This window comes from Neodiprion lecontei, chromosome 1, assembly GCF_021901455.1.
Source record: "Neodiprion lecontei isolate iyNeoLeco1 chromosome 1, iyNeoLeco1.1, whole genome shotgun sequence".
NCBI lineage: Eukaryota > Metazoa > Arthropoda > Insecta > Hymenoptera > Diprionidae > Neodiprion > Neodiprion lecontei.
The window spans coordinates 11,562,800-11,585,000 of NC_060260.1; the positions used below are offsets into that span (position 1 = coordinate 11,562,800).

Genomic DNA, 22,201 nt, shown 5'->3' on the forward strand with positions numbered 1-22,201 from the left:
GGCTTATCTGTCGCGATTCGTTAAAAACATGAAATATTTTGCTAATTTCCATTGATGTTAAGCAGTACATAGTCGAGTTGGCAAAATGTGAGAAAGTATTTCTTTTCTTTTTTTTTTTTTTTATTCTGTACGTACATTAGTTACCGTGAATTTCAGACAATTTCAAAGTTTTTATTTAAATCCATTGTTACAATAATTATAGTCACACGGATCTCAACCTCGTTTCTATCGTTCTGAAATAATGTAACAGTATCGCCTTGACTTATTTACGCCCACAATATACCTACCGATTCTCTTGATCTATTGAAATCTATTTATTTTACGTTATACTTTGATGTGATGATTTTTTTTGTAATCTGAAGTGCGAATCGGACGAAATCTGTGATTGTACACGTATCGTATGTCTAATAAAGTGTAGATAACGCCGCATATGCGATACAAATAAACACGGTTGACTTCATTCAATGCAATTTATGCACTCTCGCGGATAATATCGGTCAATTGTCTTGTTTTCGCCCCGTTGCGATCGGAATTGCCGCGATACGACAATAAATTTTCATCAATAAACTCACAATTGTATGACGTTTGTGAAACGAATCGTCAATATGAAATTGTCTTTTGCAGAGGACGCATACTTATGTTCTCGAAATTAAAACTCCTGCTTTATTTTTTAATACAACAACGTTTCAACTATTGTTTCTTTGACGCAGACTTTTCAACAACAACGTCGCTTCGAATCATATTCGTATTCATCTCGTACTAATTTTTATCAACGCGATAACAACGGTTCGTAATAATGATGAAATCTTGATTTCTTTTTTATTTATCCACGATTCAACTTTACTCGCGTACGATGCGAATTAATAAATACAGATATCGACCGTTTTTTGGCCAAGTTATTCACCCGTGTCTCTTACTTTTATCACAGTTGTGAAATTATCGAGGAGTCAATTATACAAACTACATGGTTTTTCCTTACGAAATTCAATTGAGAATCTTTTCTTGAAAGTTTTCATAAATATTTCCCGCTTGATTTCAGCACTAAAAAAACAAAAAAAAAAAAACTTTTCTTCTCCTCGTCACTTTCGTGTCGCATGCAACGATGAAAAGCTTTCATCTTTCCTCGTAATTTCTTTCTTACGATTATTTAACTACTTTATTGCAGTGAAGATTCGATTCTTTGGCAGGCTTACGGCGCACATTGAAAAGCATACTTACTCTCACTTAGGCTATACGGTAATAAATAACTCGTTATCCGTATACCGAACCAACAGCCACTCGACACTCGGCTGCACTTGAGAAAAGACCTACAGACCTACATTCGTTACTCCATCAATTTTCTCTCGTTTGTAATGTACATAAATCGAAGAGTCGTTTCGTGTGCAGTAAATTACGATAATCCGTACGAGTTTCACTTGTAATACGTAAAATTTGTTCATTAGCACTGCAAAACTTACCGTCTATTCCATCTAGATTTATTTTTATTATTTTTATATTTGTTCTACTTCGTTATTAATTGTTGATAATCATTTATCACTTCCTGTCTGTTCTGACGTTGCTCGTACAAATTCTGGGCATCCATAAATTGTCCTTTGAATTTTTTTTTTTTTTTTGTCGGTTAAACAACGTGCAATCATGAAATACTTATTAACCCTTTGAGTCACACATTATTGCACCGTGTCAACTTTTATAACAAGTTAGTATTCTATGGTTTTTGGGGTCGCTGATTACGAATCTGAAATTAGGATTTCAAAATTCAAGATGGCGGATCCAATATGGTGGACGGAAATTTCGAATTTGATCTAACAAGTTCAAAAAAAAAAGGAGTCCTTAGGCTCGTTGATTGAATTCGCCATATGGAGTTTTCAAAATCTGATTTCAGACTCGTAATCAGCGATCCCAACAATTCCTGGACAGAGTTTTTTCTCCGGATTCGATCGAATTTGAATTTTTCGTCGGTCAAATTGGATCCGCCATTTTGAGTTTTTAAAATCCTAATTTCAAATTCCAAATCAGCGATCCCAAAAACTTATAATTTATGTGAAATACGTGCATGCGTAGAGGAGTAACTTTCTCGAAAATGAATTGTTTCTTCAATTGTCCCGATTTTTTTCAATCAATTTCTTTCTTAACAATAATAATTTAAATGATATCGCAATAATTACTATTCAGTATTGAAAACCCACTAGTATATTATCAAAAATAAATTGGTGGTAAGAATACTTACCGCTACGACTCAAAGGGTTAAACTAATCGCCTGCCATTAGTTTGATCGCGAGTCGTAAATCGACCTTGCCAACTTTGTACCACTACCTTGATAACCCGCCATTTTTTACGGTTCCGACGCACAGGAATTTAATAATAGAAAACTCATCGTGCGAATGTACGTACTTTTTTTAGACGTAAGTTTTTGTGATCGAAAAAGAATTAGCACGTATATCGGCATCGGGCATATTATGACGGCTGTTTACGCTTTATTGGGCAGTATAAGGCTTGTATTCGTAATCATTCAATCTCTTGTTTTCGAGACCTTCGTGCATCGTACAGATGACGACGACGACGACGACGACGACGATGACGATGATGATGATGGAGTTGTAACGACGGGTACGAAAGCTTCGTTTAACTCGTGTCACTTCCGGGTGTTGAAAGGAATTGTGTTGGATTCTTTATTTGGCGAATAATAGATTGAGAATATTTTCGAAATTCTATTATACCTTTGTACTCTTGATCGCGTTGTCATTGAATTTTATGAATATTCTTTTGTTTACTTATTTTTGTTTCTACCGTTACTTGTAACACTCTGTTGATGAACCAGTTGTTGCACTGGAATAGAAGAACCAGAACTTGAAACTGGTTCGACTAGCTGCAGGCTTGGCTTTCGAGAACATCCGTTCTGCCGTATTAACGTTTGCATCGCGAGCACTTTTGTTACTTTGTTTAATCGTATACTTTTGCCAAATATTCCTCGAATCTTAACAACTTTGCCAATGATTATCGAAGTAAGTCGAGAAGATTAGTATTTAGTTGATCTAAAAACGACTTGAATGCTTGCGCTCAAAGCTTCAATTTACACACTATTTATCCAAGGCCGATATGTTCCGCAAGGTATTTTACAAAAACGATAAAAATAACCGGAACAAATGCGTCTAATTTTAAACATGTGGAGGTTATAAGCTTCCTGACATCCAAGTGTAAAGGTCGCAGAAAAAGAAGATATGTTTTTTATCGTTAATATATATATATATATATTTTTTTTTATTCCCGACAGTTACCGTAATTTCATTTGAGGAGTAAAATAAAAAACAACTCAGCGAGTTCCTCGCGTAGTTTGAAAATATTTGATCTTCTTTGAGGATCCTATAGCAAGGAGGCTTAGGCACAGTGATTTGGTTTAAATAACACGCGAGTGAAGAGAACCGGGCTTAGGCATTCTCCTGCAGTAGTCTATTTTAAACTGTATTCATGACCTTTTACTACTCGTAACAACTTGAAGAGAGACTCTGTGATACCTATAACTATACTATACCTACGCGGTGCGAAGATGCCGGTACTCTACGTTGCTCTCGCCTCATGGATGCCAAGGTAAGGTATTCGAACATGGCTTCAACATTTTTTGGTTCACGTGAGAAACGTTCCGGGAATTGGAAATATCGAATTCGAGTCGTGTAATCGTTAACTTGTATAAGTACAATACTTGACGTTATCTCAAATTCGTCACACTTTATAACTCTTTACGAAAGAAGATTTTTCGAAGCATATAGCGGTTACATTTATTGACCCTTCTGTATCCGAAGCATACATTTTTCTTTGCAATCAAATTCAATGAATCTGGGTATAGAAGGTTTCTCGAGGTCGTTGATTTCAAAAATGAACTCAGATCTGAGAAATTTTCAATATTCAAAATGGCGGATAGGATCAATTTTTATATTCTAAGTCCGCGATATTGAATTTTGAAATTCTGACCGTCGATTCGTTTTCAGCGACCCCAAAAACCCACGATTACAGAGAGTTCCGCTATTCTAGTCCCCATGACCTTTCCAGAATTACATTTATTCTGCAAAAGCGAGTCGAAGTCAGTTTGAAAAAGGACCGACGCTCCTTCAGAACTAATTCGAATAAAATTGATCAATCGTACGATTTGAACTTCAATTTTGTCGATGTTTGAAAAAAGTCTAACAACGAGATATTTATACGTATATAAATGAACATTTTCAGCATTACATTTACATTACACAATAAACGGGGTATTTCGACATGAGCTGATTTTGACACTTTGGTCCTATTTAAGGGTAACAGCTGATCGCCGAGACAGTTGTGTCACACACAGTCTTGTGCAGCAGTGCCAGTATTTTACTGCAACGTGAACGTACGTGTATAAACGTACGAAATTATGCAATGTACAGAAGTATGGGAGATTCCAGGCTGCGTGCAGCACAGATTTCACAATAATTCTTCACACGGGTTTTTATTATGTTATACGCTCGGTAATTAACAGTGCGTGAAATCGCAGCTGCACAACATGTGCAGCATTGCAACGCCAGGTACCCTCTTATTATTATTCCGCATTGAAGCGAATGTTATTATTAAACGTGACCGGTCTCTGCCTAAAACCAGATTCTAATTACTCGGGCAAGCAATGCAGGTCCGAAACACTCCCGAGTATACGTATAATGTAAATGCAAAAACGTGCTCGTTTCACTTCCGAGATGAAATTTATATATAGGTCCAATGTGTATGTTTGCCCACTTCTGTAAATCCTCGCCACCTGACCTATATACCTAACCGGTATAATCGACGCTCACTTTGTCTATTCTGAATTCTCACACGAGTTTCCCAAGGCCTTTGGCCTTTATCCAAAAACCATGAACAGGGTGGTGACAGACCGGGAAAAACGGGAATAGTTTGGGAATTTTTTTTTTTCTATCAGAAAAAGTCAGGGCAATGTGATAAACAACGGGATCGAGAAATATTTAGGTATTTTTTTTTTTATAATTTGTTATCAAACCCCAATTATGCTCCGTTAATTAAAATTCAATCAAAATAATTTAGGGAAATCGTGTGGTTCGTTTATATGAAACGAAGCGATAATGCGTATTTCCGAATCCAAATTTATGTATTGAACGTGTACAATTTCTGGAACTTTTTGTCATAGGAGCCGTTCAACATTAGCTAAGTTTTGTGAAAAAATATTAGGGAGTTGTGAATTTTTCATTGGACAAGACAGGGAATTTTGTTTGAGCAAATTTTTCACCACCCCGATGATGAAGACGATAGGATCAGGGACAGAAGAGGAGCGAAATGGTTTTCCTTGTTTCTAGAATATAATTTTACACATTATTCTCTCTGATTCGAGATCAAGTGACTTATGTGTTCAAGCTTGCAGTTAGCTTTGAAGTTTTCCCCGCATATATATAAAAATAATAATTCTACGATTGTGTAAAAAGGAAAAACCGAGCGCTCAGATCAACGTCTTTTTCATCAAAGTCTACTTTGACTATTTTGTCCGTTAATCATACGCTTATATGAGTCATCTTATCTAGGAATTCAATAATCTTCCCTGTCGGTAATAATGTTTGAACAGAGTATCGTTTATCGACTAGTTATCGACTGAGTAGTGCGTGATCAAATTCGCCACTTACTATATTCAGGGTATCTACCGCTTCTTAAATATCCTCAAATTCTGGAATTATTCTGGAACAAAAAATTAAAAAAAAAAAATTTTTTTTAAATTGCCAATTGAGTCCTGACAAATTTTTATCTATCCTGAAAAGTTGACATAATATATTTTTGATTGAAAACAGTGAAATTTCAATTGTACATAACATGCCGTTGGATTAGTCCTGGAATTTAAATTCTCGATCGCAGTAGACAACCAGTATATCACAGTCCCTTGGGTTTACAGTTATTTAGAAGGTATAAACTGCGTAGCTCACTAATAGTTAACATCGCAACGCTGTTCACACGTTCTTCTTTTTCAACTTTCACGCCGTTTCGTTTCTTTGGATATATAGTACGCGAGAGGCTGGTGCCTCGTTTTTTTCTGTTTTTGCTAGATATTTCATCTGGGTACACACATTCTTGCGTCCTTATCGATGAGCATAGTCTTAACGCAATTTTCACCGCACATCTCTGGAAAAGATGAACCTGGACAAAATCTAACTTCACCAATTTCCATCTTTCGAATTTACCGAGGGATTTCTATTACGCGCCAAATGCTGTATTACGTATTATAAACACACATGCACGGCGAGTGGAATTACAACTATCAAAAATAACTTGGGGGCCATTTCGGAATACTGTTTGAATCAGGAGAACGGGGAAAGTTGGGAAGCGAGTGACTCATAATCACTTCATACACGTTGCGAATTGGTAACAGGTTGACTCATGTTGGAATCATGAGCTGAGTCGGATGGTAAAGAAGGAAACCGCCCGACAGTATACTACAGATTCACATTTCTAGACTGTTGGGAATAATTTGTCGTACCTTGCAATGTTCGGTTTGATTTGATTTTCGACATTGACTTTTCACGGATGTCGCTTAAGGTTATACTATAGTCTAAGTCTAGTATAATTGAATGTTACTTGTTCCGACTATTTATTATCAAAGTCTACGCATCGATGTTATGCCTGATAATAGCGAAAATAAGGGACATTTTACTCAGTCGGTAAATACTGACTACAAAGCATCCTTTTAACGTTGAACACTTGAAGTATCTTTCGATTTCATCCGGGAGCTTTTTGGCACCGGATTTATTTTCCCATCTTCAGTGCCAGATCATTACAAACATTAATTACGGTCGGTTAATCGTTTATTTAGCGTTTTGACGTATTGCGCTGTCACCGATAAACCGAATCAAAGGTTGATCCTCTTCGTTTCGACCTTGGAGAGATTCCGTTGGGTATGTAACATGGTGGTTGTTTTGCGTTGGTCTCAATCAACTCGGCGGTCGAGTTTAACTCAATTTACATACTCAGATTCACAGGTCCTTTGACCCTAATTGAAAGTTTGGTTAAACCCGTTGACGACTAATTGTAAGGTCAGCTCCGCTGCTTCGAAGTTGCTGAGATAACTTTTTATAAATAACGTTCCATGGATCTTCGGCACGTGGTATTAGTCACATCAAGGTTGGCCCTGCGGAGACCTCTTGCAAGTTATACAGTTGCTGGAATTATACGTCCGTTTAATATCCATTCTGTATACTTGAATGGAGTTGGTCGTTCAATCCTTGGAAGGATGGTTAATTTTAGACGTTATTTAACCGCGTCAAACGATTCGCTTCACGGTCGGCGTTACGAACGCGATAATACAAATTACGAGCTCTCTTTTACGCCGTATGGATGTAGTCCGATATTGAAGGTCCGGGCCTGAGGCTGACTTTTGGAAAGAAAAAATGATGAAATTTGAAACGCAATTTCCTACCTTGGCTATTGATAAACATTCGTCAAATCGGTATCAAGAAACTAAGCAGAAATATAACAAATTTTAGAAACTCTTGTATCTTTATAAATTGTAATAACATTTTGCCATTTTCTTTTTTTTTTTCTTCCGAAAGTATTATTTGTTATTCGTTTAGTGAACGCAATAAAATATCCCACCTTCTCCGCCAACTTCGTAGATTGGCGAGAAATTGAAAGAAAAAATAGAACGTGAATAATGTTGGACAGTTTCGATAGATTTTATGAAAGTTTTATTTTTTCTTTGATTTTTTTTGTTATTCAGCAACAAGTAAAAGTAGAATGAAAATACTTGTGGTTGAAAATTTTTTGGACTATTCCTAGATTAGCAAAGTGTAGAAATTACACGACGCAATTTTATTCACTAATTAGATATTCTAATGTGCACTTGAAAAAAAAACGATAATAATAATCTGTAATTTGTATTCAATCAGTATGGCATTTAATTCTAATTAGCATCGAAATTCTTTCCAATTAAAAAATCACAATTGTTGGAAAAAAAAAAAAGAAAAACGACAATTTTTGTAATCTCTATCGTATTTCGATTCTAATTGTAATTTACAGTTGTAATTTATCACTAACTAAGCATTGATAAATTGAGGAACTACATATATTATCTTGAGTTCCGACGTGTGCAGTTATATCGTTACACATGACACGAGTGAAGTTATAAATGAAAATGAACGTATTCGAAGCGAAGATTACGCGGCACGTGCACGTATAATTATACATAGTGCAAGTTTATTTTAGATAGGTGCGGTTTATATAAATGTCCGAGCTATTTTAGCGAGTTTCCTTACCGAAAATTCGTCATTGTACACACACGACGTGGTTTATTATAATTTTACAACAACTCTCTACGCTGCACGCTTGATCGGTATATCGCCGGTCTTTTTGTTTATTATCCACTTGGCTCTGTAACTTTGTATTTTCTGCGTTATTTGTTTTCGGCATTGTATCCTCCCTTATGAACATAATCACGCGCTATTAAAGTTCAGGAACGAGACTACGGCTACTAGAATCTGTACGAATATAGATTTGGTATTATTTTTTTTTTTTTTTTTTATTAACGATGGCTGTAGCATTCGTTGACATATCCATTCAAATTTTTAGACAGTTTATAAACGTATAATAAATTTTTACACGCGTTTTGGCAAACTAGAATTAAATCTTGAATTTCTAATTTAATCACAATTACAATATTTTTGCGCTTTAATAATACGCTTATTCCAAATGCTGCAAAATTATGGTTTTTTTTTTTTTGTTTCCTTGTTTATTTTCTACTGTAATATACCTGAAATTCACAGAGTAAAGTTTCTTTGCACGAAACTTTGAAAAATAATCCTACAATATTTTTCATTTCTCTTCCCTGTCACCCAAGGTGCAAAATAATTTACAGGTACATTCGAATTCGTGTTTGAGAATGTAATTTGACTTTTAACATCGAGGTCAATGTAAAATCTATCGTGGGACGAAGAATTGTAAATTGTTTCAAAGTCACAGTTTCGGTTATGAGTAAAAGAGAGGGACAGAAAAAAAAATCGAACATGAAGTTTCGATCGACCGTCAAGCTCGATTGAAAACAATTCCAATAGTAATGATTGAAGAATGGCACCTACGGTATAAAGCGGTTAGGTATATTCGGCCACATTTTCAACACTTTGTACCCGCAAATATACAGCGAAGGTCTCAGTGTCATTTTGAAAATTGATTGTCGATACTCATATAATTATTATTATCGTCGATTGGAGTTTTCAATTACCTAATCAACATCAGCGACGACCAATAAGCTAAAAATAATCGATGCATCGATTAATCGAGTCCGAAAAAACAAATAATTAAACACGGCTCGATTGAGTCGGGTAATAATTAACCGATTAATCGATTATTTCGTACTTTTGTGAAACGGTGCATTTGAAACTAAAGTTTCGTAATTTCGTTACGTGGTATTATAATACCGTAAAAGTTTGTTTTTTTTTTTTTTTGTGACAATTTCTAGTTTTATTGAATCTACATATTCATTTGTCTTTCACTTGTTATACCAATTAGATACTCGGTAAATAAGACGATGAAAATAATTGATACCATTAATCACACAAATTGATATTGTACTGCGTCGTTCAGGGGATTAAGAACCAAAAAACCGATTGACCGAGTTTGAAAAATAATCTATCTCATCGAAAATCCATTTATTATTTATCGTTCTCAATCAACATGGATCGATCGGCGCGTGATGTACCGGGAAAGAAAAAAAGAAAATAAAAATTTATAATTTTCTCTCGTTTCAGTGACGAGAGAGTGCTGAGGTCTCGGGCTCAGCACGAGAGGGGAACGAGCGTCGGGCGTCGTTACAAACGGAGTCACCGTCGTTCGCCGTCGAGCGGACGTCAGCACAACACCCAGCATCCCCCGCATACCCAGCATACTCAGCACACGCAGCACAGAGAGCGAGCCCATCATGCACCGGGTGGATCGAGCCGTCGGACGCGTGCCCATCGTCATCACGGATCCGCATCGCCGAGCCACGAACCATCTCGACATCGCCACAGGTCACCCTCGTCCAGAAGTCAGGTCAGTCTCAAATCCGTGTCTCTTTATACTCCTCCGCCCCATCGCCCCCACACCCCACGCCCCCACACAACCCCCGTCATCGATGCTCTCTGTTTTTTTTTTTTTTCACCCCCTCCCCCCTCGTCGTTGTGGTTCATTTGTTTTTTTTTTTTCTTTTTTTTTTTCCTTCCATCCACCTTGATTCGCGAGACGGGTCAATTATATTATCGTCGTGTCGATGTATCGAAGATTTCGCGAAGTTTTTTTTTTTTTTTTTTTTTTTTTTTACCCCTCTTATCTTTCGTACACCAGTAACGGTCGCGTCACGATTAAAACGAAGGAAACTTCGATCAGGCTATTTTTTTTTTTATTATATATAATTATGTAATGGTGTGTATGTATACGTATATGCGCGCTTACTGCTCTTGATACTTGCACACTTGCTGGTCAGTTTACGAAAGGAATGATAAAGAAGATACAATTCAAAGGCTGCAGGATGCGTGGTGGATGAGGTCGTTACAATGACGATGAACATTTTTTTTTTCCACCTTTTATCCACGAGTATTATTATTGTTGTTGTTGTTAGTATTTTACCTTTGACTAATTGGAGGAAGGGGGAAAACGAAAATTTAGCCATGTTGTAACCGTTTTAAAAAAAAAACAAAATTATTTTAATCTATGCAAGTGACAACAAGAATAAGAAAAATCCTATGAAAATCGTTTTCACAATTAATTCACTATAATCGCAACTGCAATATCAACGATTATTTTCGTCTAAAGGGGAACGAATCCATATTTTCAGTAAAATTCATATTTAATCTCCTGGACGAAACAGGAGATCAACTGACGTGGTATTAATAGTATGTGGAAAATTTTTGGACGGTCAAATTTGCTTTTGAAATAGTAATTTCGGTGAATCTAGTAGAATTTTTTTTAAATCATCGAATTTTCGTTTATCGAATAAGATAACGTAACAAAAATCTACTTCTACACGAAGTCGAGTGAATTTTTTTTTTTTATGCCAACGAAGTGAATGATTTACAAATATATTCGTTTGTTTATTTCAACATGTAACTCTTGTAAACTGCTGACGATCTTTAGAATCTGGTGGTTTTCGACAAAGTTTCATGTTTCGTTATTCTTGTGGTAAATGATTTTTCTACATCGTTGGAAACGATATTATTTTTCGGAAATACAATTATGTACAACAAAGTTGAATTTTTATTTTCCCCACTTGTAAAAGCGATCAACGATCTCCGTTTCCGGGAATAAAACTTCGACTGAAAAGGAAAAAACAAATAATAAAAAAAAAACATTCTCACAAGTTGGAAAATATTTGTATTATTAAAACTGCAAACAACACGAAGCAAGATAAAGAATGGTATGTTTTACATTAGTTATCATCTTGCATGCGTTTCTGTTTTGTATAACTGTCGAAGTGTGAAAAGCATCGATCGATTTCCCTTCGCATTGAAAATTGGTCCGGTATACTTGGGCGTATCGAGTAAAGCTTCAACTGCGAGCGGAAATTCCAGATTAATGGGAAACGTCTTTCTCTCCTTTCTCCTTCTTCTTCTTCTTCTACCTCCTACTCGAACTAATTTTAAGTACGGGGGAAAAAAGAAATTCCGTAGCGTTCGTTGAAAGTGGCGCCTAGATTTAAAAGTCAATCGTACGAGATTTCTTCTTCGTCGTGGCGAATCAACGATCGGTATGGTGTGAAATTTTTTTTAATTTTTTTTTTTCTTCTAAAATTAGAAAAATAAAAAAAAAAAAGAAGTTATTTTCCGGAGGTGCAATTTCCACCAACATCGGCGTTGTTGCCGATGCTGCTTGTGGTCCCGACTTGTTGGTTGGCGATGGTTCGTTCTTTCTTCGTATCTATTTCTGAACGGTGGCTATTTTCGATGAAACTCGTCAGCCGCGTTTTGCAGCGTTCAGTGCGAGCTTGTGCCAGATGGCCGGAGCAACGTCGACCAAGATCTTACCGGCCAGCCGGCTCGCCGGAGGTTGACCACACCAGCAGCCCTGCAACGAGACGGCGAACCTTAACTTTTGACTAACAAACAACGCTGCTTCGACGGGAGTTAATAATTATCGTTACTCGAGTTAGCGATATCATTATAAAGTCGGCCGGGCGCGTGCGGAGATAAATTCGAACGAAGAAAGAAAGAAGGAAAGACGGATGGAAAGAAACGAGGGAAAATGGAATAAATAAATCAATTAATTGATTGATTGATTGATTGATTGATTTAACGAAAAATAATGAAAATAAAAAAAAATTGTAAAAAAGAAAGTAAATAAACGAGAAAACAAATATAAATATATAAAGAAGTGTAAAGCTTACCGCGAACAAAATCGCGGTTAACGGACGAACTCGATTAATTTTTTGCTTGTTTCGATGATCGTATCGCGCGATAATAAACGACGGTGGTGATACGGAATGTGTTGATTTAAAAAAAAAAGAAAAAGTTGAAAAACACGAATCGATCGATGACGGTTAATTTTTTAATTCGCTGCGAGAAGTCGGGAGGAAATATTTGTGAAGGTTTCGACTGTATTGTTGAGGGAAGAATTTGAAGGAGTTGTGGGACGGGAAAGGGATTAAATCTTTGTCGAAAACATGGCCAATTTGGACGCGAGATGGGCTCTGATGGGCCAGGGAACACCGCCCTCGAATATCGGTGCCTCGTCGACGATGCCGAATCGTCAACAACAATCTTCGTGGTGGCCGTCACAGTCACCGTCAGCTGTTGCTGCTGCTGCTGCTGACACTAGCTGGGTGGCAGGTTGGAGGTTGCCGCAAACTTGTCAGCAGCCACCGATTATCGGCAACGAGCACGATGTACGGACATCGGACAACATTGATATCGAAACGAACCGAATCGACGTTACACCCGAATCCGAAAACTCTACGTCCGAGGTAGCGCTCGCTCTGACTAATACAACACGCCTTTATGCATTTTGTGAATTAGGTTCGTTCGTAAAAACTTGATCTTCTTTTTTTCTTTTTTTTTTTTCTTCTTTTTTTGTCCGTTTAATTTTGCGTTCTCCATCCGTACCTACACGCGTATGTTATGTCTTGTGTAATAACAGTTGCACAAAGTGTTGGTTTGAGATAATCGTTACAGAGGTGTACTAATTTTAAAATGGATACAGTGGTTTTTGTTCACGCAGGCAATTTTGTTTTTGTTTTTATTTTTTTTCTTATTTTTATACACAAGCTATTTGTTTATTTTACCTTTATCGCGAGTTCCAAATTCAATACTCGGAACAACCGCACCCACGAGTTTGACAGTTGTTAACAATGTCGTGAACAACGTCGTCGGTTTTTTCTTTTTTTTTTTTTTTCAGCTACTCTTATCACGCGAACATCGTGTATTTTTTATTCAGCTTTTACACAGTTTTTATTTTTCTTTTTTTTTTTTCCTGTTCGGTAGAAATTTGAGTGTTTTTTTTTTATTAACTTTATGTTCTTCAATAACCGGAGAAATAGACAAAATAATTGCTATTAGAATTTATCGATTTGTTAAACGATGTGCTGTTTTAATATTGTTTTTTAAACCAACCAAAACGAAATTGTCGTATTTATCTAAAAATGAGAAAATAAAAAAAAAAAAAAGAAAAAACGTTTATATCACAAATGAGAAATTTTTCTGCTTTTCATTTTACCGTTTAAATATGCAATTTTGTTTGCAATATTTTCTGCACGTAATGCTGAAATTGTTTTTTTTTTTTTTTTCTTTTCCTTTCCGATACATTTATAAGTTTCGACTTGTTGAATTTTGTCATCGTATCGTTGTTGGTTTCACGTTAAAAGGTCTAAAATCCAAGGAATTGAAACGTCTGATTGCGAGTTGCGTTACTACGCATTAAAGCTTTCGATGTGCTTCTTCGCCTTAGCTAGATTCCGATTTAACACTCCGGTGTATATTTATAGAAGGGTGAATTCCAATGGGATCGTTCCTAAGAAAATAAAAAACGAAAAAAGATAAAGAAAAATCAGAGCGAACAGTGCGAAGGCTGACAGTTAATCTTCCAACGGTTTCGAAATTATTCGTATGCTTCGGACACGTAAAGTCGATGGAAAATTTAGATTAGGTTGAGTTAGGTTAGGTTAGGCTAGGTTATCGTCAACACCGACTCTATTCAACATCATCGTGTAAATAAATAAACGAATGGAATTCGGGTCTGGGAAATGGGATTAAAAAACAAGACTTCTCTCTTTTATATAATTTACGGAACAAAGTTTCAATCGAAACTCCGGATGTTACTCGTACTTTAAGAATACGCGTCAGTTAATAGTCTCGAAGTGTTGCCAAATTTTATGTTGTACAGGGTGAAATTTTATTTAAATATCAAACCGATGACGTACAAATTTCATCGAATACGATTTTCAAGTCGATCGAGGTTTTTATTATATTAAGTAACTTAATATCGAGCCCTGTATCTTATTGAAATACAAGTCGAAATTTATTTTCTCGTAATCCATCTTACATTGAATTATATAAACAAAGATAACATATATATATATATATATATCCATGAGCTGTGGGAATCAAACTGATTTTGCGGACGCATATTTTCCACGGTTTCGTAACTTGCTTGGATAGTTGGAAATAATTTGGAGAAGGTCTAATAATAATAAGAATAACAAAATAACAATAATCTATGAGTTGAAAGCATCTGACGTGATTATCGTTAAAAAAATTCACTTGTTTTAAAGACTTTGAACGCAGGATGTTTTGAATCTTAAAATTCCAGTTGTATTTGTACTATCGAAAATGATTCTCTGAGATGAAAGAAATATTTCGCGAAATTTGAGCAAAGTTTTTGCCGCTACATAGAATTTTGCATGCGTTACGTAGAGTTGCTTATCAACTTCGACCGACCGCTTATATAGATACTTTACTAATCTGTCTTTCGTCTGATATAAATAGCCGCGAGTGTAATTTACAAGTAATATTTTAAGAACGAACATATCGTACGCATCCGCAAAAGTAATGAAAATAAATAGGGAAATTTTTGTTGCTTTCTTTCTTTCTTTTTTTTTTGGATTTCTTTTCTCTTCTTTTTACGGAAATATCGATCGCAATGAACGAAATTTTGTTTATGCATCCGCGATATGTATATTATTCGATTTAATTCGTGTGATCTACATATATAATCAAATTTTTGATACACTTATATAGTTTAATTAATAGTGAATTTTTCTTTAAATTTGTAAAATAGGAGAAGTAGAAATTTAACTACGTCGTGTCCGCAGCTTTAAAATTTTCATGCCATATTCGTCAAGCTTTTACTAACTTGGCATATAAATTTCGCTGTTGTGCAAACTTTTTACTGATTTCCGCCTATTTTTCTCTCCTTCCAATTATAGTTCAAGTAAAAATTACGTAGGTCGCAAATACCTCATAAATTTCATTGCGATACCTCAATTGGATCTCGAGTGATCTGCGTTCTTATGCCAGACCTAAAAGGTCTTCATTTTTATAACAACAATAACAACAAAATACCCAAACTCGACTACACCGTACGGTTCGATATAAACAGAGTGTGTTTTATATTTTCAAATCCAGTGGACTCACGTTTTGTGAAAATATCCAGTCTGATAGAATATCGTTTTTGTTTGTGTTTTTATGCAATATGAAATTTCTGAGACATTAGGTTAATTATCGTAAATAAAGTCGTAGTTATATACGTGATTGAGAACTTTAACACTGAATATATAATATATACCGGGACAATCTTTTGAAAACTTGAAAATCAACCGCGCATGCGCGAGTTTTATCGGCTGTTCGCGCAGGCTGGCCATCCCGAGTTTCAGCTGTCAAACTGTTTCTGGCGGCGATGCGGTTGATACGAATTTTTGAGGTTAGATTCTCAAATAATTGAGGTAGTGACTGGCGAAAGGTTTGGGAAGCATTTGTTGTTGGGTGGAGAGAGTTGATTCTTCGAAGAACGGTCGGAATTTAATACTTATGCTCTTTCAAAATTCAAACGTACACATTTTGCGTACGTTGGCCCTCCTGCATCGCAGATAAAAAATATCACTGCGGGAAAATTTCGCCGGCCAATGAGATTGAATTATTTGGCGCATGCGCGGTTGATTTTCAAGTTTTCAAGAGATTGTCCCGCTGTATAGCAATTATTAAAATCCGATAAAAACGTCAACGTCTAGAAAGATGAGATTATTTCCAGGGACGGAAGCTCAAAAAACATTTTCCCTTATCGGTATCGTGGGGGAAAAAAATAGTCAAATACCGTAATCGACGTGATTATTTACTGAAAGAATAAAAAAAACCAAATGTGGTCCACATAATTATCGCCGTACGTCTAAATGCAACAGGTTTTTTTTTTTTCACATATAATCCGCCGCTCTAAATATATAATACGATAACGACGAGGTGTAACGAAAGCGTAAACTGTATACGATAACGTTAAAGATAATGATAATAATATATTTCTTAAACGAGAAATTGTAGATTATTCAGTTGCAGGCGATGCCTCTGCTGTGGAGGCACGGCGAGTCCATGCCTCTGCGATTATTAATCCGAACTTTATTCGCGTTGTGTACGACTGTTAAATATCATTCGATACGATTGAATAAGAATGAAAGTGAACCAGTGATATTCACAGGATAAGAACATCCTTATTTTCATCTATCCAGCAACTTCGCACGATTATTTCAGTCTGTGAAATGTTTGCCGTCGCTTTGGGAACAACCGCGCATATCTCGAGGGCTCTAAAAACCGTCGTTAACATATCTGCAGATCTATTTTTTCGCACAGATTATCTAAAATTCCGTTATGTGAGTTGATACACAGTATTATTTTATTATACGTATCAATTTAATGGGGGATTGAATTTCTTTTTTTCTTTCGTGTATGATACCATTTTAAGAAATTAGAGATACGATAGCCAGACGGATAGATAGACAGTGTCAGATAAACAGGTAAACAGATAGACGTATAGATTTATATATATATATATATAGATAGGTAGATAGATAGATAGAAAAGATGGATTTAAGAGGTTTATTCGCTTTTGGAGTGAAAGAGAGAGAGAGAAAGTTTCTCTGTACTTATATACTTAATCGCATACAGACCGCGGAAACTATCCATGGCCTTGCTGCTGTTGCTGCTTGTGGTGGTGGTAATGCCGTACGTCGTATGCTTTTCGTGCCTATAAATAAATCAATTTCAATCAACAAAATCGTCAACTAGCGCCAATTGCGCGCGAATCGTTATGCGAAAATGATTTATGTCGCATGTAGGAGACGTGAATTTATTATTATACTCGCGCTTGTCGTTACTTGAAAAACTGGATTCCGGCCACCTTCCTTCATGCTTTCTGTTTCTCAGTTATCGCCGGAATGTTTTTTTTTTAATGGAAACATACTCCGCCAATTTCTCGCCACGTAACGTAAAGTTTTCAATTTTCACGGACACAAATTTTTTGGATTTTTTACATCAATGCAAATGCAGTATTTGCGAAGTATAGGTGTAATTAAGAGACGAATAGACGAAAAGTTTACACGTCAAACAATACGAATTTAAGCTCGCAGGGTTAGTTGGTGGAACGATTGAAAATTTCTCGGAAATAATTGTATTATTGTGTACAATTCCAACCATATTTTTCGAGTCACATTGGTTATTCTTATCAATTTTCACGAACTTTGAACCCGGCGGCTTATACCGCATCACATGCATCAATATACGTATCCGAAGTCGCAGTTACAGTGATAATGATTGGATTTTTCGTCAGTAGTTACGCACGTCAGTCTTTGTCTAGTGTGTGTTGTTAGTTAAATCCAAGTAATATGTGCAGCAGGGTTTCATCGGTTATATAACGATGCAAAGAATATCAATAACGACGGTCCGTTAAATTTCGTACGTGAATTTAATTAATCTTATTGCGTACATGCCTAATATGTTCACGCTTCTATATAGAATTTGTTAACAGCTGCTTGATAGTTGATTACAAATTTTTTAACGCGGTATTAGTTTATCGCGATTATTTATACATGTAATCGGAATGAATCGAGATTCGTTTGCCAACCTTTTTCATTGATTGCTATTCTAGCTTCGTGTCAAAATGTTATAAACTGTCGCAGCGATTCTTACGATCGATTATAAATTTTTATTTCAAAATCGGCTGAAACTTTTCGATTTTTTGAACTGCATCCAAACGTTTATTTTTTTTTTTTTCTGTAGTTCTGCGCTGTCATTCACCAAGTTGTAAAAATGAAAATAGACTGTTTTCTACATATTTAATCAGTATATCATCGATGTAAAAAATAGGCGATTATGTCACGTCAAGTTTCGAACCAGACACTGAAGGACTACGAAAAATATTTCAGCCTTCGAATTTCGGTTCGTATAATTTTCGTATTTACACACAAAATAGCTGTACAAATAATTATGTGAAACATCGTACAACAATGTGACTAGAATAATTGAACCGAAAATTCGACGTCATGATATTTTTCCAACTCAAGCAATGAATCAGGGCAATACTTACTTCTGCAATGCGTGAAGCTGATAGCAATGCGTCAGTCTCTTGGTATACGCGAAGAGTTTGTAAAAATAACCCCGCTAGTTGATATTTGTTATATCTACTTTGAAGGATAGAATTTAACGAATGATCAGTGTTGCGGTGAAACTGATATTTCTGAAATAGGTGAAAATGTGAAAAAAAATTTGATGTTCTCAGAGAGGAGTCGGAATTCTCTTTTTCCGTCATTTGATATAGAGAAAAAATAAACCCGAACGACGTTACGTCTTATCTGCGTTAATTCAGTCATAACGGCGAATTTGTAATAAAAAAAAGTCATCGATTTAAACTTTGGTGAAAAAAAAGAAGAAAAAAAAAAAAAAAGAAAACCACGCGATCGATTGCAAAAAAAAAAGTTGTTAAAGTTTGAAACCGATTTCTTTCTGCCATCGGATTCTGGCGAATAAATAAAATTCGAGTGAAATAAAAGAAACGAAGGTGGGGAAAAAGGTTTTAAAATAAGTCGGCAAGTATAATTTACGTAATCCCAGTACCACGACCGTCGGCGACGGCGACGGTGACGGTGACGATGGCAGTGGTGGAGGTGGAGGTGGCGGCCTTCCTCGTCGACTACAGTGCTGCCTAGAGGACGACGCGTTGTTTGGTTGGAAGCAATTCTCCTCCTGGCTGGTCGGTATTTTTAGTACCACAGAGTATTTGGCGGGGCGGTTCGGGTCGAGACACGTCGACTAGGTTGTATCTTCAGTGCATCTCTCTCGCGGGACGACAACACGCGAAACCTCCTCATCATCCACTCACTCGCCTACTCCGGTCGTTTTTTTACCCCCGGCAATTCTCATCCTTATCGCGCGCGCGCGCCTCTAGATTCTCGTTCTGTTTTTCTCTCTCTCTGTCTTTCTCTCTGTCTCTCTCGTTTCGTTCCTCGATATAAGTTGGACGGTTATATTTTTCGTATTTTATTGGTTTCTTGTTTTTTTTTTTTTCGTTTTTTTTTCTTTTTTCCATTATTTTCTAAATTTGTGGTGTCTTTTAAACTGAATCGCGTTCACCTCGCATTGCGGTCATTTCTTTTATATTTTCTTGCTCTCTTCGTCGAGTAAGAGGAAAGAAGGAAGAAGAAGGAGACGAAGACGAAGAAGAATAAGATGAAGAATGACAACGTCGTTACACAACGATGACCGAGGTCTTGCGCGGTGGATCATCACCACCGTATTTCGATAATGAGGGTGCGTGCAGCATGCACTGTTATTTCATTCGTACAACGTGCACACTTCTGAATCGGTAAAATTGAGAAACACCTACCTAAACTATCGCCGCCGAAGCAGCATCGCCTCGTTATCGTGGCTCGGGGCCAGATAGCCTTATTCTTCTTTCTCTTCTTCTTCTTCTTCTTCTTCTTCGTGTTCCCATTCTTATTCATTCGGTGCTCGTAACCTCGAAAGTATCGTCATCGTCGACATCATCGTCATCAGTAGCAGCGGCAGCAGCATCATCAGCAGCAGCAACATTGAATAAAAATCGAGAGTCACACGTGCGGGGTGAAGTTGAAGTGTCGAGTTGAAAAGTTGCTGTCGGTGACGATAACTCTTTGAAGTGACCCTGAAGTAACCTTGAGACACACAAGTGTGCCGACCAAGGAAAGGACCGATAAGCGAAACGCTGGTAAAGTGGCCGGAAGGAAAATATTAAAGAAGAGACGGAGAGACTCTTGTTAAAAAAATAAATAAATCAATAAATAACCGGATACTCGCCTCAACTCCGCTATGTCATCCACGTCCTCGACGACCGCCGGTGGCCCAGGTCGTCAGGGATCAACGCGACGCAATCGTTACTCACGTTCGTCGACGACTAGCGTCACTCAGCTGCTCAGCGATTCCTGCTCAAGTTTACTCCAGCGTTTGACAACCCGCGTCCGAGGTCCCTCGAACACCTTATCGTCGAGCAACGTCGACCGTAAATCGTCCTCTTCGTCGTCGGTTTTGGGCAGCACGCGTACCCGCCTTGAGGACAAGTACTCGTCGGTACTTGAGCGTTACGGTTCGAGAAAGCGGGACGACAGCTACTCCCATCGATTGGATCGCGACCACAGTTACTACCGTCGCGACGGCAGTTACCGACGGGACGACAAAACGCTCGAACCGTCCTCGCCGACCCCTGTAACACCGAGCTGCGTAGCTCGCAGCGTACTTCTGGCTGAGAAAGCATATCCTTACGTAGCGTCCACCCCCCTATCCGTAAATCGCGAAAAGACCCCGGGCTTTCACCGGTCGGCAACCGATCGACGCTCGTCTCTTCTCTCCTCCGAGTCCTTCAGGCGTTACGGCAGGCACAAAAGCGGTCACGCCGACTCGCGTCCCTCGTCACGCAAGGCTCGACCTCATCGGACGGGTCGCAGCGACTCGTGCAAGGCGACCGCTACGACCGCCGCTCATCGGCCGCAGCTCAGACCCGTGGAAATCGATCCGAGATCCATCGAGCGTAGGGAGATTTTTGAGAACGTCGATCCCGACCGTACGCCGACCGCTTTTATCGACGAGGCTGCAACGGCGGCTGCCGATCAGGCAGTTTCCGAACGCGAGGCCAAACGCAAGGAAATTCAAAGCTTGATCATGAAGTATGCCGCTCTTGACGATGTTCATGTTAACAATAACGCCGCCGCGGTGGAAGACGCCGCTTCTTTTGTTCACAATAATGATAATAAAGAACAAACGAAATTGCTATCGCCACGACAGCAACAGCAGCAACATCAGCAGAAACAGATTAGCACCGCCGATTTAATCGCTTCGAAATATCATCGGGGGGCCGCGTTTACGGGCGCCGATTTACTCGCGACGACTGTAAGTTGTCGTCTGCCGCGCGGACGATTTGTTTGGGTTTTAATTTTAAATTTTGTTTGATTATTCTTTTCCTTTTTTTTTTTTTTTTTCTTTTTCTTTTTCTTTTTCATTCTATTATTATTTATGCACGCGAGTTCGCCGACCAGCCTCTCGCCCTCTCGTTGTTTTTGTAAAACAAACGGAAACTAAAACTATTAATTGAAAACAAATTATTCGTAACCTTTTTTTTTTTTTTTCACAATCTTTACAGTTTTTGCACACGAATACGTCGATATTTATGGATTAGTTTGGAAATTCGAAAAACAAGGAAAAGAAAAAAAAAAAACTACGAAACTGCAGAAAAAGACTTTTTTCTTCTAAATCAAACTAACCACTTGTAACGAACATTCCGCCTACCACGCCTGCCTGCGTTTGCTGTGAGAGTTATTAATTTATACCGTATATATAACGATATCGTAGCCTTTCTATAATAACAACAACAACAACAACAACAATAATAATAATAATATACTTAAAATGCGCTCGTATTTGCATTTTCCTTTTGTGTACATATTAATACATGTTTAATGTATGGAATAGACAATTTCGCAGTGTTGGACACAAGTTTTCGTCTATTACAGCAGGATATTTATAGACTTTGAATGAAACTTGGAATAATTTTATAACGATTCTTTTATACGTGCTGACGATTCTATACGCACGGTGGCCGTTATTTGTTTTTACAGATAACTCGCAACATCGTTTTCAAGAATTCATCATCACAAAAATCCAAGTTATTCTTATCGTTCAGCATTTTATTTCGACAAAATTGGTATCTTTTCTTAAAGAATAAATAAAAT

General features: G+C 37.3%; 1 protein-coding gene and 1 long non-coding RNA gene across 10 annotated transcripts in view; one reads left to right on the forward strand and one right to left on the reverse strand.

Moving 5' to 3' along the window:
* LOC107224417 (serine/threonine-protein kinase Doa) overlaps positions 1-22,201 on the forward strand; it is a 49,631-nt gene that overhangs the window by 17,192 nt on the left and 10,238 nt on the right. For 6 of the 9 annotated variants that reach the window (XM_046737162.1, XM_046737173.1, XM_046737186.1 and 3 more), the window contains one exon: positions 9,747-10,029. In XM_046737162.1, coding sequence (XP_046593118.1) covers positions 9,747-10,029 — 283 coding nt within the window. Of the gene's footprint in view, positions 1-3,339; positions 3,586-9,746; positions 10,030-11,942; positions 12,932-19,924; positions 21,363-22,201 lie in introns of those variants that run through there. The other 3 variants (XM_046737196.1, XM_046737204.1, XM_015664455.2) reach the window with 3 other exon arrangements.
* On the reverse strand, positions 17,032-19,558 carry LOC124293995. The gene is made up of 2 exons (XR_006903867.1): positions 19,059-19,558; positions 17,032-17,193 (listed from the first exon to the last, which is right to left on the reverse strand). It is a non-coding gene; the product is annotated as an uncharacterized LOC124293995 (long non-coding RNA).